The sequence below is a fragment of the Arachis hypogaea genome, chromosome 2 (genome assembly GCF_003086295.3).
Source record: "Arachis hypogaea cultivar Tifrunner chromosome 2, arahy.Tifrunner.gnm2.J5K5, whole genome shotgun sequence".
NCBI classification, from domain to species: Eukaryota; Viridiplantae; Streptophyta; class Magnoliopsida; order Fabales; family Fabaceae; genus Arachis; species Arachis hypogaea.
In genome coordinates this window covers 71363721-71381477 of record NC_092037.1, presented here as the reverse complement: position 1 = coordinate 71381477, position 17757 = coordinate 71363721, and the positions used below count along the sequence as shown (strand labels likewise).

The 17757-nt window shown below is 31.3% G+C and overlaps 1 protein-coding gene across 2 annotated transcripts; it reads right to left on the bottom strand.

Annotated features, from left to right (window-relative positions):
- Positions 1–9683: 9683 nt before the first annotated feature.
- Positions 9684–14623, bottom strand: LOC114925594 (RING-H2 finger protein ATL33-like). Of its 2 annotated transcripts, XM_072218740.1 has the most exons (4): positions 13693–14623; positions 11060–11258; positions 10727–10770; positions 10320–10625 (listed from the first exon to the last, which is right to left on the bottom strand). In XM_072218740.1, the coding sequence occupies exons 1-2, from the start codon at positions 14311–14313 to the stop codon at positions 11223–11225; spliced, it is 657 nt and encodes a 218-aa protein (XP_072074841.1). In that variant the 5' UTR covers positions 14314–14623; the 3' UTR covers positions 10320–10625; positions 10727–10770; positions 11060–11222. The 2 variants fall into 2 exon arrangements, with proteins under 2 accessions (XP_072074843.1, XP_072074841.1); XM_072218742.1 differs by having other exon boundaries at positions 9684–10770; positions 11060–11119.
- Positions 14624–17757: the final 3134 nt, after the last annotated feature.

Here is a 17757-nt window from a genome sequence, read left to right as displayed (position 1 = left end):
AGGTTCTTTTCTTAGCCCACAAAAGGACGCATTCCATGCTTTCTCTTCTCTTTGTAAAAGGATTCAAAATGAAAAAGATTTAAAAATTGCTCACTTGAGTGATCATGATAAGGGATTTGAAAACCAAGATTTTGAAAATTTTTGTGATAAATTTGGAATAGCTCATCACTTTTCTTGCCCTAGAACACCTCAACAAAATGGGATTATTGAAAGAAGGAATAGAAGCCTTTAAGAAATAACTAAGGTAATACTTTGTGAAAATGATGTTCCAAATTTTTGTGGGTTGAAGCTGTAAACACAGCTTGTTATATTCTCAATGGAACCATCATTATAAAATGTTTAAAGAAAACTCTATATGAGCTTTAGAAAGGAACCTCCCAATTTTAAGTATTTTCATATATTTGGATGCAAATGTTTTGTGCTTAACATTAAAGAAAATCTTGAAAAATTTAATCCAAAATCTTATGAAGGAATGTTTGTTGGATACTCCGCCACTAGCAAAGCATTTAGAGTTTACCTCAAAGAACATAGAACTATTGAGAAATCCATACATGTGTCTTTTTGTGATTCTAATTCTATTTCCAGTGTTCTTTTAGATGATGATGCAGGTAGTGAAGCTAATATGAGCCATCAAGCCAATCAAGAAAACTCCAAGTCTATCCCAATCATTGAATTTATTTGTCCAGAAATATCTCGTTAGGAAGGAAGAGACATTTCTGTTTTGTCTCCTGAACAAGTTAGAGAACCTAGAATTGAGTTGCAAACTAAAACTAGTCAAAGCAAAACCATTATTCAAAGGCCACGTGAATGGAAATTTTTGAAGGATTACCCTCATGAATTCATCATTAGTGATCCTTCTGAAGGCATGACCACTTGATCCTCAAGCAAGAAGCAAATAGAGCCAATTAATGTTGCCTTTTTGTCCTAATTAGAACCTCTTAATGTGTAGCAAGCACTTGAAGACCCCTCATAGGTTAAATCCATGGAGGAAGAGCTTGCACAATTTGAAAAGAATGAGGTTTGGACCCTTGTACCAAATCCACATGGTAAAAAGGTAATCGGCACAAAATGGATTTTCAAAAATAAATTGGGTGAGGATGGTAGTGTGTTCGTAACAAGGCTAGACAAGTGGCCCAAGGTTACGACCAAGAGGAAGGCACTGACTTTGATGAGTCATTCATCCCGGTAGCTACAATGGAAGCAATTAGGTTGCTTTTTGCCTATGCTGCCCACAAAGGCTTTAAAATGTATCAAATGGATGTCAAATGTGCTTTTCTTAATGGTTTTATAGATAGGAAAGTATTTGTGACTCAATCCCATGGTTTTGAAAGTAAAGAATTTTCAAATCATGCTTTTAAACTTTCAAAGGCTCTTTATGGCCTTAGGCAAGCTCCTAGAGCTTGGTATGAAAGGTTTAGTGCCTTCTTGTTGGAAAATAATTTTCAAAGGGGTACCACTGATACTACTTTGTTTATAAAGGAATCTAATGATGATATATTATTTGTTCAAGTTTATGTGGATGACATTGTGTTTGGTTTGGCCAATGAATTCTTGTGTGAAGAGTTTGGAAAACTTATGACTAGCGACTTTGAAATGAGTTTGATGGGAGAATTAAATTTCTTTTCTGGTCTTCAAATCAAACAAACTCCTAGTGGTATCTTTATTCACTAAGGAAATTATGCCAAAGAGTTAATCAAGAAATTTGGCCTAGAAAATTCCAAACCAATGGAAACTCCTATGCATCCAAACACTAAACTTGATAAGGATGAAAATGGCAAAGATGTGGATGAGACTAGGTATAGAGGGATGATAGGATCACTTATGTATCTTACTTCCTCTAGTCCGGATACTGTATAAAGTGTGGGTGTATGTTCAAGGTTTCAATCTCACCCAAAAGAATCCTATCTTTCGGCCATTAAAAGAATCATTAGATACATTAAAGGCACATGTGATCTTGGCTTATGATATACTAAGTCTAATGAATTTTGTGCAGTAGGTTTTGTGATGCAGATTATGTCGGAGACCGAGTGGATAGAAGGAGCACTTCCGGAATGTGTTGCTTCCTTGCAAGTTCTCTTAACATGTGGTCAAGCAAGAAACAAGCCACTGTTGCACTTTCCATGGCTGAAGTCGAATACATATCCGCGGCTGCTTGTTGTTCTCAACTTTTATGGCTCAAAACTCAATTAGAGGATTATAAATTGAAAATCCATAGTATACCTTTATTTTGTGACAACATGAGTGCAATAAATATTTCAAAAAAATCATGTATTGCACTCTAGAACCGAGTACATTGAAGTTAGATATCATTCTATTAGGGAACATGTGCAAAAGGGTACTATTGATATCAAATTTGTTAAATCCGAAGAGCAACTTGTTGATATTTTCACTAAACCTCTGTGTGAAGACAGATTTTATGCATTGAGAAATAGTTTAGGGATGATGAATTTGTGCTCTGTTGAAAAAATGTGAATTTAATATTTTTGTGTGTTTTTGTCTCTTAGGCAGCAGGGAGACAAATCTGGGTAAGTGATGAACAAGTCATTAAACAGGGAGAGACTGAAATTTGGTACCTTGGACTCAAGCCCGTTTAACCACCTGTGGGCCCACTCTATGATATTGGCTCATTATCTTTTGGGCATCATAAATTTTGTTTTATTTTTTCAAATATTTTATTTTGAGAAGGTTTTCACATCATATCTTTCAATAGGGAAGTTTTATCAAATCAAATCTTTATCCTAGAACTCCTCCCACTTTTCAAGGAAAGGTATTTTCAGTTATTCCTTTTTTATTTTTAAATTTCTTATTGAAAATCGTTTTTTCATTAATGCTGATTGCTTTAAAAGAGATATCTTCTACTAAGCATTTATGATGAGTTAACCTCTCTCCACTTTCAACTTTCTTCGGCACTTTCTTTATCTTCTCTTTCTCCATTTTTCTTCCTTTAACATGAGAAAGAAACTCACTAACCGTAGAAGCAACCGAACCCCCATACCCAAAAATCCTCCAACTCAAGCTCACACTCACATACATATTCACTCTCACTCATCTTCCTCACCTTCTTCTCATTCCTTTGACACTATGACTAGAAAAGTCATCCAATAGTTGTGTGTCATGATTCTATAGAAATTTCCTTACAAGTTGGGTTAGCACTTTGCAGTTGAAAGCTTGATGAGAGCCCAAGTCAAGTTCAGATTGGGTTAGAATCTGGATTTGTCCCAGATAGGATTGGGTAGATCCTAGGGAAGAATTGGTGTTTGTAATCTGATGATTTTAGTGAAATTCCGTCAATGTTGTGATGAAGACTGGATGTAGGATGCATTGCACTTAGCAGCTGAACCAGGATACATTTGAGTGTGATTCTCTCTTTCTCTTCTATTCATTCTGTTTCTGTAGTGAAAAATATCTCCTGAATTATTATGAGATAAAAAGAAAATGACTCTTGATTTATTATGAGACAAATATAAAAATATCTCCTGAAATTTATTTAAAAAGACAAATTAATATTAAAAAAAAAAGTTAAAATTCAATCCCTTTTCAAGTTGTTGCAGTTGCTGCAGGATACATGCTTGGATATATAGTAATTAGTAATTTATCCGATGATAATTATGCCTTGATAATATAGGCTTCTTTTGTATTGTTTATTGTTTGAAATGCTTACTTAATTAGGTCTATTACAAAAAATGATACAACTAATACTTCTAATGAATTACCAAAAGAACAAAAAATTAGTCCTGCTAATTTAAAAAAAAAATATTACTCAATAAAACAATGCCGTTTCACATTAAGAGAGAAGAAAAAAGGAATAAAAAAGCATGCGTGTCCCCACCCCGCTAATATTCTACTACACGTAATAATAATAATAATAATAATAATAATAATAATAATAATAATAATAATAGTAGTAGTAGTAGTAAATAATTACATTATTGACTAATAATAAATAATTATAATGTTAATATTACTCACTATTGATATTATTCATATGTATGATATTAATAACATTAATTATTACTATAATAGTAATACTAACGTTATTAGTAATCAATACTAATTGAATTCATTATATTGTTATTATTAGTAATAAAAGTCATACGATTATTAACAATATTAATATTAATAATACAATTTAAGAAAATAATAATACAATCACTATTTCTTTTATACTATTTAGATATAATTTTTTTGCTTTATATTTTTTAATGATATCACAATTTGATTCGTAATAAACATTTAATCGAATAAGTTAATATTAAACAAATTTGATTCATTAAATTAATCTATGATCTTTTATTTTATATAGTCTGATATAAAAACTGATTTGTCGGACGTAATATTATTTTAGAAATTGAATTACTATTAATTTGGTAACGATTAAAATATTTTGACTAACAATTTATTAAGAATCTAGGATATTATTCTATAATTTTTTATAAATTTATTCAGACATTCAAAATATTATTTAAAAAAATGACATATGTTATTCAAATTATATATTATTGAAATTGTAAAGAAACTGAACGTTGTACAAAAAGCTTGAAAAAATTTGAAATTATTCAAATTAATATTATTTTAAAAAATTACATATATTATTCAAATTATAATTATTTATTATTAGTCAATAATGTAATTATTTACTACTACTAATACTATTATTATTAAAATTATTACCTGTAGTAGAGTATTAGTGGGGTAGGGGGCACGCATGTTTTTTGTTCCTTTTTTCTTCCCTTTTAATGTGATATCGCATTGTTTTATTGAGTAATATTCTTTTTTTTTTTTAACTAGTATGACTAATTTTTTGTCTTTTTGGTCATTTATTAGAAGTACTAGTTGTATTATTTTTTGCAACGGACCTAATTAAGTAAGCATTTTAAACAATAAACAATACAAAAAAGTTTATATTACCAACGTATAATTATCATCCGATAAATTGTTAATTACTGTGTAAATCTTTTAAGCATGTATCCTGCAACAACTGCAATAACCTACTACAAATGTACAAAAAATGTCTAAAACTTTTCTTTTTTATTAGAATTTTTTTTATTTTGATTTTTCACGATATTCCCCAACCCAACAGGTTAAGGACTAATACAGGTTAAAGACTAATTCGTCGCGGTAAGGATTTTTCATTGGCCAATAAATTACTGCATGTACAAGGCGGGATTTGAACTCCCAACATTTGCTTAAACGGACTAATGAACTAACTACTAGGCCAACCTAACTTGTTTTTTTTATTAGACTGTAACTAATAATACTAAATCCAAGGCTCACTTTTATTTTTTTTTCTAATGGGCCGTGTTCTACAATTTGGGACCAAAATGTTTATTGGACCATGTTGCAGAACCAGCATTCCATTTGAGGAGCATGTTTAGTTTTTATAGTCCCCTAATAAAATGTTTTTTTATAAAAAAACTTAATAATTATATATGGAAGAAAATTATAATTTTCTGATTGTAATGATATATTGAGTTGTCCTCATCCTTAAAATAATTTACTTATGTGAGAAAAATTATGTTGTTAAATTTAAAGACAATGATAAACGTTTTGTAATATATAAAAATTAATCAATTGAGAATGGAAAATAAAAATTAAATTAATCAAATAAAATACAAACAAGTTATTAACAACAATAATAATAATTCAATTATATCAAGTTAAATGCATTGACGATTTGTAACTTGTGTTATTCCATTCTTTGACTACTAATGCCTATTGCTAGCTTTCAGAGGTAGAATGGGATTATGAGAATCAATTTCAATTTTTTATTTTTTCTTCAACTGATTACGTGATTTCCATCGTATCAAAGACAATGAAGTTGGCTCTCCCAAATGACCATGCAACCGTGTTTTATATACTAAATTAAATTGAATTGAATGTCTTGGCTCGGCAAACAGTGAGATATATAGATAATTGCTTTCACAACATAATTATTAATTAAATATCAATTATTGTTGTGGTTTATTCTAAAATTTGGTTAATATTATACTAAATCTCTATTATAATTTTTGAGATTTATCATTTTTATCATTTTAGTATCTCATATTTAAAATTTACTATATTAATTTTTAAGATTCAGTTCTAAACATTATATTGGTCCAAACTTTTTCTAACATTGAGTCAATAAACAGAATGTTGAGCTAGTTTTAATTTGTTATGTTAGAAACAATACTAAATGACATTTTTTCATTTGAACTCTAAAACAAGGAAAGACAAAATAATTTAAAAAAATGAGGAGAGATAAAATAATTTACACATCATATAAATTTTTCTTGGTGAATTATAATGTACAGAACAACAAATCATATAAATTTAAAGATATACTTTTTTATTCATACACTAATACACTATGCAACACATAGCTTGAGTGATGTAAATATTATAATAATGTAAGAAAGAGAAAATAAACTTTGTAATTATTAAAGTATAGTTAGAAACTATTATTTTTGTTACAGAATAGTAAAACGAAATTTTTGGAAATTAAAAGATTACTTGTGTTAAAGTTCTTTCTAATATGGTATTAAATAAAAATTATTACAGAACATCGTTTATACCATATATAAAATAAAATAATTTTAGATATAAATTAAGAATAATTTTTTAAAAATAACAGTTAAGACATTATTTTTAATTAAATTTATTCGGATAACTTAAAAAGAATAATTGACAAAAATAATACTAATTTAATATTAGCTGAATTTATTTTATTTTTAACAAACAATCAGCATGCAAAAATAATATTCTTAATTTTTTGGATAATTTTGCTTTAAATAAATTGGACAAATTACTTTAATAACTCAAATACTTTTGCGCTGACGGAGGTTAATCCGGATGAGCTATGTGCACTCGTCCCCGAATTTTTTGCCCTTGTTATAGTATTTGCGATGATCCGATTCCAATACCTTGTACTCAACACCACGGCGAATGCTATAGGTCTTCACACTGAACACGACTTCTTCTTTATCCTAAAAGTACTAACCGACCTGAAATTTAGATACACCTCCTGCATTTTGCGTATTTCTTGTCCCGAAGCCAACAGACATGGAATTAGAGCAGGCTGGATGTCCTTTAGAGTGGAGATTCCTATTCAAACCTCTAGAACTGGATGCCACATCAACAAGTTTTGCCAATAATTTCAGAGTCTTTACCTCAAAAAACTGATGGCGACAATAGAACAGCACCTGAAAATCTTTGTTGTTGCTAATAACAAATGAATCATACTTGACATTATCACGTAATGAATGATATATGATTTTGTTACATATAAAAAATATATTTCTTGGCTGAAAATTGTATTTAAATTAAAAGGTAAAAATTTGGCTATCTAATTTTATTAAGTTGTTTGAAATCTTGTATTAAAAATTTAATAGTTGAATATATAAATTTGAAAAATTATTTGAAGTAAAATTAAAACTATCCTTCATTAGTGAAGACAATATAATTTTAATGAAAAAAAATATAATTCATATACTTTAACTAAGTTATATATCATGTTAGAATAGTTTCTATTAATTAATAAAAATTAAACATAAATGTAATAGTATCTTAATTTTGTTTAACATGTTTAATTATTTTCATCATGTAAGAATGAAAAGAAAGCAAACTAATAAAATGTTAAAATATTTATAACAAATTAACAATACAAGTTATAATAATTATTTTTTAATATATACTTATAAATAAATATTTAACAATTTTTTATATATCATATGAATATTATTTCTTTATAATTATCATTTAAAAAGTTGTGAATAAAAACGTAAAAAAAAAAATAAAAAACGTGTTATTATTATTTAAATGGTTAAATATGTATTATTTTACTGTCATATAATTATAATTTATTTAATCTATTAGTATATTACATTAAAAAAAGAAAAAAGAAATAAACTTGAGTTAATAATTCAAACGGAGAAAACCATGGTCGTTGTATAAAAAAAATGTAATAAATTTTAACAATTTTTAACTGCTTCAACCATTTTTAAACGGAGTTACTAATTAATATTTAATAATCTGCAAATAGTTGTACTATATTATAATCAGAGTCTTTGCATTTATATTGGAATTCTCTCTAACAAAAGAAAAAAGACACATGTTATTAATTTTAACCACAACAAAATATCTATATAAAATCTGTATGAAGTAAATTTTTACACTAGTGTGATCCATTCTTCTTTTTCTTCTCATTTTTTTTTTGTTTAGCTTTGTATTCAATATGGCAAGTTTAAAGCTAATTTAATATTTAATTTGCTTATTCAAGTGCTAGAAAAGATCCAAAGACCAATATAATATTTAGAATTGGATATCACAAAATCAGTATAAATAATTTTAAATTTAAAAGACTAAAATAATAAAAATTGTGAACTTGAGAGATAGAAATTTTGTCATCATGATTACTTAATGTTATTATATGCCAATTTACCCTAATTAAGTTTGTTACCCACTGATAAGATGATGATTATTATTGTTGTTTTTTTTAATTATTTGTTTATTTTTTTATTTTACTTTTTTTAATCTCAATTGATTAATTTTATATAATACAATAATTTTTAACCTTGTCTTCATATTTAATGACATAATTCTTTTTACATAAATACATAATGAGAAAATATAGGAAGTTAATGGAATATTTGTACGATGTGTACAATGGAGGTTTATGAATGAATTAAAAATATAACCATTAATGTTACCTTTTTTCATCCGTTTAAACTCTTGGGATGAGTGGTATCATGATGACATAGTATCAAAACTCTAGTTTTAAAAGATCAAAAATTTGATTTTTGGTGAACTCCAAAATCAACTTAAACTTTTGGGATGATTGGTTAGCTTCTTAGCGGGGCTCATAAATTATTTTAGGGAAAGTATAGGGAGCCAATGGCTTAAGCGTACAATGTGTACAATGGAGGTTTAGGAAGTATTAGAGATATAATAATTAGTGTTACATTGTCCTATTAGATTACGCTTTTGAGATAAGTGGTTTCATGATATGATATTAGAGTTTTAGATCTGAGTTCGGTCCTTGGTGAACCCCAAAATTAGCTTAAAGATTTAGTCCGTTGTACACATTGTACACTTAGGCCATTGATTTCCTAGCACTACCCATTATTTTATATGTACATTATTATAACGAGGCGATTATAATCTTTTTTCACATATATATTTTTTTCTAACAAAATTTTTGGAATGCTGGTTTATAGTCTCTAACATGGCTCGAAAAAATCTTAGCCTGGAATTAAAAAAACACGGCCCATTAGCAAAGAAAAAAATAAAACAAGTTTGGAATTGAACACTATTAAAACATTGGCATTGGATTTTCTAAAATTTAAATTTTATTTTAAAAAATAAAGTGTGATTTTTTATTATTTATTTTATAAGTGAGATCAAAAATAAATATTAAAAAAAACTATTCAAAAATAAAAGATCACATCTACTCTCTAAAATAAAATTTAAATTTTAAAAAATATAAATTCTAAAATATTAATTAGCACTCTAAATGAGATAAGATGGAAACGTCTCTACGAGGGCGGGGACATGCCCCTACCTTCTGCCCCCGCGTCCAAAAGTCCTCTCCGTTTCCGTCTCGTCTCTGCAACGGGTAACGGGGTCTTGTATAGCTGGATATTCGGATATTAGTGAATTTTCAAAAGAATAAAGAAAAAATCGAAAAAAATAAAAGAGGCACAATATTAGTTGTTTATATAGCAGCTCACTTTTTCATTCTATAATTCAAATTCATCAATGGCACAAGAGGCACACACACGCTGAACTATTTTGTTTAATTATCCTTATTTAAAAACAACAATACAAGTAATAGTGCTTCTTCAGCAACAACACCCACAATCATATCATCATCATCATTAATCAGTAAAACTAATCAGCACCTTTAACAACTTTCTTGCTATAATAATGGTTCCAATCTTCTTACCGGAAGGAAGAACGGCGAAGAGGCTGATGGACAAGCTGCGACGCAGATCGGCGAAGATGATGATTTTGCGGTGAGGCCGTGAGAGCGAGAGATAGTGGCAAAATCTCCTACCTCTCCGGCTCTTCAAAATCTATTAGAAGGCTCAGGTGGTAACAGTATACTACATGCAAAAACTAAAACTGACATCCGGTGCTGCCCATCACGTATCGTACAACTATGTACGACACATAGATCTTTTGGTGTTAATGTTTTTAACAATCCACACTATAGAATTTTTTGAATAATCTTTTGAGTGATTATGGTTGTTTGGAATTTATCACACACCACAAAAAATATGCATTTTGACAATTTTATGATATGAGGTTCAGAGTAATTCATTACCAAACTTGGTAATCAATTATCACAGTCAAATAATCATATTTATTTATATGTTCTTGCAATTTTAGGTAGTGATAATCAATTATATGGCCCGTTAATCAAGTACTAAATGCGTAGAGAATTCTTTCATCTTTTTCAAACTTGGTCAAAAAGGCAATGGCCAAAATTTTGGTTCTACAGTGCTACTACTACAAAGTCAACGTTCCAAACATGAATTCAATTACTTTATCTCTAGAATGAATTGAAACACGATCACCAAGCATCACAAATCATCAAACCCATGAAATCCAATCTTAATAAGCCCATGAGATGCCTACAAATGAACCTGCTGTTTTACTCATTGAAATAATGAATGATTAGTCATCGTGCCTCGACAATAATAATTACTCTGGTGGTGGGCCGAAAAAGAAAAGAAAAAAAAAATACCTTGATTTCAACTGACTTTGGTTGATTCCCACTGTTGTTTTCACCTAAAAACACAATAATCAAACTGAATTACCACGGTCCACTCTATCAGAGAATGGTTGTTGGAGAGGCTACAGAAATTAAAAAAGGAGGTCAACGAGGGGATACAGGAGAGCTGGAGCAGAACAGATTAACTTATATGGGCCATTTGGAAAATAAAAAACGCAGTAATTTTCAATCATAGTCAACCAGACATAGCTATAGCAAATGCAGCAGTCCTAACATTAGAGTATAATAATACAAAAGAAGCAAATAATCCAAAACAGAAAGAAAGAGCAACAGTAAGAATATTACCAGTAGTGTGGAGAGCGCCCCCAAAAGAGTGGTTGAAAGTTAACGTTGATGCTGCTTTCTCTGAAAAGAAGGGGACAAGGTCGTTTGCAATTGTGATCAAGAACGCATAAGGCCGAATCAGAGGGAATCAAGAGTGGGAATGATTGCTGGAAGATAGATGTAATTATTGAAGATATTCACTCCTTGAGCCACGAACTACCTTCATGTGGATTTAACACCTTAAGAGAAGCCACTACTCTATAGATAGACATTACAAATCAAGGAGTTGTAGGTTTGACGGATGATATTTCTTCAGCATAAGTAGTTGGATTCTGTTGCTATTTTTTGAGGAGGACCTTATATATCACAATCACATCTTATGTTTGCAAATGATTTTATTTTATTTTGTAAAGCCAAGAAAACTCAAGTGTAATTAGTTACTTAAAGTTTCAGGCATAAAGGTGAATTTTGACAATTCAGAGCTCTTTGTTCTCAAAATGTATCCAAACATAGAAAAGAGATCTTCGCAAGTATATCAACCATACGTTTTGCTAATTAATTGGGAATTATCTTAGTGTTCCTCTGATCTTGGTGCTAAAGTATCAAGATCAATCTTTAATGATATTATTGATGAAGTCCAATTATATTGAACTCTTGGAAGGATAGCGTTTTTAATAGAGCTGGTCAAATCCGTCTAGTCAAGTCGGTCATTGCTTCTATACTAGTATACAGGAAGCAAGTAACCTTCTTTTCGAATATTATTTGTCATGAGATTAACAAAACTATAGGGCATTTTGTGTGGAGTGGTAAGTAATCTTGTGGTTTGCAGTTAACTTCTTGGAAGATCCTCACCACTTCTAAGAGGTAAGTAGGCTTAGCCTTCAAATATTCTTGGATTATGAATGTTGCTCTTGACAAATTGGTCTCATAATTTCTTTAACATCATGATAAATTTATTTGATATTAAGGTTGCGGTGGCAGTTTCTCCTACTTGGAAAGCAATTCTCAAAGCAGCTAATATTTTAAGAGATGGTTTTGTTTGGAATGGAGAATCTCTTGCAGATTCATTTTGTTTTTCTAACTCTGATTGTGATGGCGAAAGAAATGATGTAATTCATATATCTAACTAACACTCAATTGCGAGTAAGGGATTTTTTTACGATTTTGAGTGGCATCTAAATAGATTGACGACAATGATGGATGCTGAATTGGAAAACGACACTATGGGACATCAAATCTTTGTTGCATCGAAACTTGGCCCTGGTTGGTGGTAGAGACATTCGTCTTTCAAAATTTGTTCTGCTAAAGGAGGATATTCTTGGTTATTTGGTCGAGATAATTCATGTGATTTATCGATAAATTAGAACTGAGTGTGGAAACTGAGAATTTCAGGAAAAATTCACCTCGTTTGGTTGACCATTTTCCCCAAGCATTGCAAACAACTATTTTTAGATTTCAATTATGTCTCGCTCCCATAGATTCTTTTCAAAGATGTTAGCATCGATTGGAAACAATTTTTCACTGTCTTCAGGATTGTAATCGAACCTGTGATGTATGGAGTCAATTGGGAGTTCTAACATTTCCTTCTTTCAAAACTATCACTCATTTTTCGTTGGTTCCAATGGAACTGAGAGTATGCGTCAATTCACTTTCCTTGTAGGCCTTTGGAGCATTTGGCTAGATTGGAATGATTTAGTTAACGATAGAAACTATATCTTCTGTCATAAAAGATGTTTATCGTTCTCGTTATTTGGTAACAGAATTTATATCGGCTGCTTTACTGTCATGTCTTGTTTTGTGTCCAACTCCTTTATCTATATGTGGACACATTCTCAAGTTAGGTTTGTCAAATTAAATTTTGATAGGAACTTTTTTGAAGATGTTGCAAGAGCTAGATTTTGATGTTTAATTAGAGGGTGTTCTAGTCAAGTTTCAGAAGTTAATATATTGAGAGCTGAACTTTTTGCTATTTAGTGTGCAGTTCTTTCTAGTTAATAATTGAAAAGTGCCGAAAGATCATACAGAGAAGAAATTTTGAACTAAAGCAACAAGAACATGGGTTGTCCATTTTGTTCTAATTCAAAGGAATACTAATAAAATTGCAGACTTGATAGTAAAACGAGGTGCACAATTAGATTCTGATATGGTTCTATAATTTCAACTATAATGAGTGATTGCGGTTCTTCTAAACCTACTTTTATATAATTTCTTAATTTCTATTTGCTTTGTGTTTCTGTTTTCGTTTCTCTTCCTTTACTTTGTTTAAAAAAAAAAATGCTCAATGCAAGACGAGCATCAGTACGATACTAATACACATGCATACATACAGATATTTTGCTAATTAAATCAATTATTCAATTGCTAAATAAAGTTTATCATTGCTTCGTTGAACTATCAAGTATCAACTATATCATTTATGATTTATCCCTTAGGACATTATATTCATATACAAACTTTTGGACGGTGTGATTTTATATATTTCCCTAACAAACTTTCATCCTTTTCTTTTTTTTTTTTCATTTTTCTTTTTTTTCCTCTATATCCAATTTCAAATTCCACTACACACCTTTAAAATTAAAACTCACAACATTTTCTATATATTAAAGGAATTTTGAAAAATAAAAAAGGCAAGAAAAGAAATTAAATGTTCATACCAAACCGGATGCATCAGGAAGACCTTGATGAAAATCATGATGATCTCTTGCCGGAGCAGATGAACTGGGGCGCTTTCTGCCAGCGCCGGCGACGATGGAGCGGCAAATTGGGCAATTCGTGTGGTTGCTGAGCCACAAGTTGATGCAATCAGCGTGAAACGAATGCTTACAATCGCTAAGTTGCCGGAGTTTCTCGCCGTCGGCGAAAGCCGACAAGCATACCGGACACTCGCCGCCGATCTCCTTCACGTGAGAGTCCTTCTGGTACCGAAATTCAGCAACAGCGGTGGCGATGACGCTGTCCCCGTCGCGGGACTCACTGGAATGCTCGCCGGAATTTCGCTCCGGTTGCCGGCGGCAAGACGGGCAGCCGTAGGCGAAGATAAAGGTGTAGATTACGGCGGGCAGTGTGACCATGGCAACGATGGCGAGGAGGAATTCGAGGGGAGAGAGGTCGAAGGAGCTCGAACCGCCCGGAAAAGGCGGCGGCGGGGTATTAAGGATCGCAATTTGAGCGGGGGAGAGCGGAGGAGCATAGAAAACAAGCTGCGATGATGGTGGTGGTGGCGACAGCGACGGTGATGGAGTGTGAGTGATGGTGGTGGTGGTTCGCTTGTCCATGATTGGGGTTCAAGAAGATAAGTGAGCAGTAGTGTGACTAATAATAGTAAGAATTATTATTATGTGGTTATGCTTTAGGTTGTGTTTGGTTTTGATTGTTACTTATTTATTTATTTATTTAGGTTTTGGTCTTCCTGTGATAATTTTTGAGTAAAAAGTGGTTGGGAATTGGAGAAGTTTGTCTACTTCATTTGTTAGGGTGATGACAGTGATAGCTCTTTGTGGATGGCGGTGTTTGTTTCTTAGGAGTGTATTTTTTTAGTGTCCAATAATTGATTAGGGTGATGTATGTGGAGTAAATGAATTTCTTTTGTGACTGAGGTATCTTCTCCTTCAAATTGTATCATATACGTTGACATTTCACCATTTTAGGACGGAGTAACAGAGGAAGCTATTATTTGTGCAATAAAATTAAGAAGACAAACAAAATAATTAAAATTATTTTATTTAATATTTATTAATTTATTTTAGTTATCAAATATTTTTATTATTTGTGTAATAATATTATAATAAACAAAAATAACATTTATTTTTCAGACTAAAACCAAATTAATAAATGTTTTTCTTAGGTTATAAGAATATAAAAAGAAATAACTTTAGAGACAAAAGTAAACGTATGTGTATTTAATGTTAGTGTACAGTACTGATTTAATCATCTTAATTTTATGCTCAAACATTTAAAATGTTTTATTTTTATTTAAAATATTTTATTTTATTTTAGGTTTTTAATTAAAATTAAAATTTTTCTTTTAAAATATTCTTTCTTTGATTTTAATTTTTTTATACATAACAACAAAAATCGTAATTATAATAGCCAGTTGTTGCAAAATAACAGAATAATAAGAGAAAAAATATAATAAGAGATGAAAATACTTATTTTTAAAATAAAAACTTTAATTTTAATTAGAAGATTAAAATAAAATAAAATAAAATATTTAGAATAAAAATAGAATGTTTTGAATATTAGAGACGAAATTAAGATTTAGCCTAAATATTAAGAAATAAAAGAATATTTTATTCTTAATGTCATAAAAAGTTTCAACTGATAAAACTTTTATATTTTTGTATTTTTTATAAATAGTTAGTAGCAAAATTTATTTTATAAAAGTTAAATTTCGAATTTAGTGTTAAGGATTGTTAATAATATAGATTTTACGCTTAAAGTTCTCAAGTCTCAATTTTACTTATGGATAATGGTTGTTTTGGGAGTTACTTGAAACTGGGTCGTATTTAAGCCTAAACGTGAGGTCCAGACTCCTTGTGAGACAGCGCTCGACTTGTCTTGTGTTAAGTGGTCGCCGTCCGAGTTCTTAGTGAGGAGATGGGAGATAGTACCTGCAAGACACTCCAATACTTAAGTTAGCAAGGGTACAAGCAGGTTTATAGTAGATTGGATCTTAAGTATACCTGAGAGGTATCAGTGTATTTATAGGTGATGAGCCAATAACCACCATTGGAGTAGTTTCACCTTTGTCTGCAGGTAATCGTCCCCTTTATTTAGGGGTTGTTAAGATATCTCTTCTAAAAGTGGGTGAGAGATCGTAAGGATTAGGTTTAACTCCTTCAGGAGGGAGTTATCACTTGTTAGCATTCTGTCCAACCTCTTAAGAGGTCGGCTACTTGATAACTCTCTTATGGGCTTTTTCTGTTTTGGGCCTGGCTTAAGTTTTAAGCCAGGGTATGAACAGTGTCCTTGTTTGAGTCCGACCTTTTACTCAGGTCGTACTCAAGCATATGAGAAGTTGGACAGGTGTTGGTAAGTAGGATTATCACGTCGGGATTTTTAGGTCTCTGTCTTCAAGTTGGAAACCCGACGTGATTTTAAAACGTCAACCGTCGCATCTGTTGGGTTTCAATTTTAACATGTTGGGTGCGGTTACATTGGTAACCGTGCACGTCATTGAATGAGGGAGGGGTTTTACATTTTTGCCCCATGGGTCTTATAAATACCTCTCCCTCTTCTCACTCTTCTTTTTTCGTTTCCTCTTATTCTGTCTTAAGCTTTTCTTCTCTCAAGCTTTCTTCTTTTGTTTTCTCTCTACAAAGAACTTCCTTCTTGTGTTTTCTTTCTAGTGCTGAGCGTTTTATCGTGCTGCTCCTTGAGGCGTTAGGATCGTTTGTTTGCTTTTTGCTGTTTGCAGGTGTCCTTCGTTTCTTCCTCCAGGTTGGTTTTGTATCTTTTCTTTTTTTTTCCTGTCTACATTCACTATGTGGTTGGCCTTGTTTTTTTGTGAACTTTTTGTGTATTTTTTAGGACTGAAATCTTGCATAAACGTAAAATCTTGTTTGTTGCTGTTGCTGTTTTTGGATTTGTTGTTTTCGTAGCTTTTTTCCTTTTCGTACTTTCATGGAAGTTGGTTCTTTCGTATTTTTTTTTTGGTTTACTGCACTACTGTGATACTGTAGTTGTTTCCTTTGTGTGTTTTGATGCTCCTAAATAAAATTTTTTGGCTTTGGGAGACAATTTCATTTTTCTTTTTCCAGAGATGCTCCCTCTGTGTTTGCTGTTGATTCTTTTTGTCTGAAAAAAGGCTTTCTGCTTGTTTCTGACTTGTAGTGATGAGTTTCTGACTTATAGTGATAATTTTTGTTTTATAATATAGGTATATCTCTTTTATATGTCTCGTTCAATTGTCTCGAGAATGTCATCCAAGGTACCCAAAGAGTTGTCGAGATGGGTAGATATCTCGGTCCTTTCTGCAGTTCCCGTAGTAGATAACGTGTTTGTAGATGAATTTCGTAGGCACCATAGGGTTTGTAGCTCTAGGGATGGCGAGGAAAAGTAAGAAATAGTAGTCTCCGACCCGGAAGACCGAGTTTTCTTTAACCGAGTTACCATGTCGAAACCCCACTTTCTCTTCATGTATGACTGCCTTTTTACCCGACTTGGGTTGATTTTTCTATTTTTCAATTTTGAAATCGATGTCTTGTCTTTCTGTAAAATGGCTCTCACCCAACTTCACTCGAATTCCTAGGATTTTATGAAAATCTATCAGCTCGTGAGTCGTGAGCTTGATTTTTCGATCTCTTTGAAGATCTTTTTCTTCTTATTTCAGCTCACAAGACCTTTCAGTTCTACCAATAAACAACAATGGGTTTCTTTTCAAGCTATACAAGGTCGGAAGATATTCTCTATTTTCGATAAGTCGTTCCATGATTTCAAAAACTTCTTTTTTCAGGTTCGGGCTGTTGAGGGTCACCATCTATTTTTTCTTAATGAAAAGAATGAACCTCGCTTCCAACTATATTGGGTAGAGTCCACTCCTATCGATAAGTATAACCTAGTAGATTTGGATGAGGTTGAGGAGCCTATTGTAGAGTTCTTCCGAGAGGCTTGGGGACGGACTCCAACCTTGATACGAAGAAGTTTCTTCTTGAAAAGCTGAGTTATGTTCGTACCGAGTTAGGTAGTTATTGCTATTATTGTAAATATTAGTTGTTGTC

Coding starts and splice junctions, on each gene's coding strand:
- LOC114925594 (XM_072218740.1), bottom strand. CDS start 14,313: ATGGACAAGCGAACCACCACCACCATCACTCACACTCCATCACCGTCG. Junction 11,259..13,692: donor TTCCTGATGCATCCGGTTTG/GTATGAACATTT, acceptor ATCCACATGAAG/GTAGTTCGTGGCTCAAGGAG.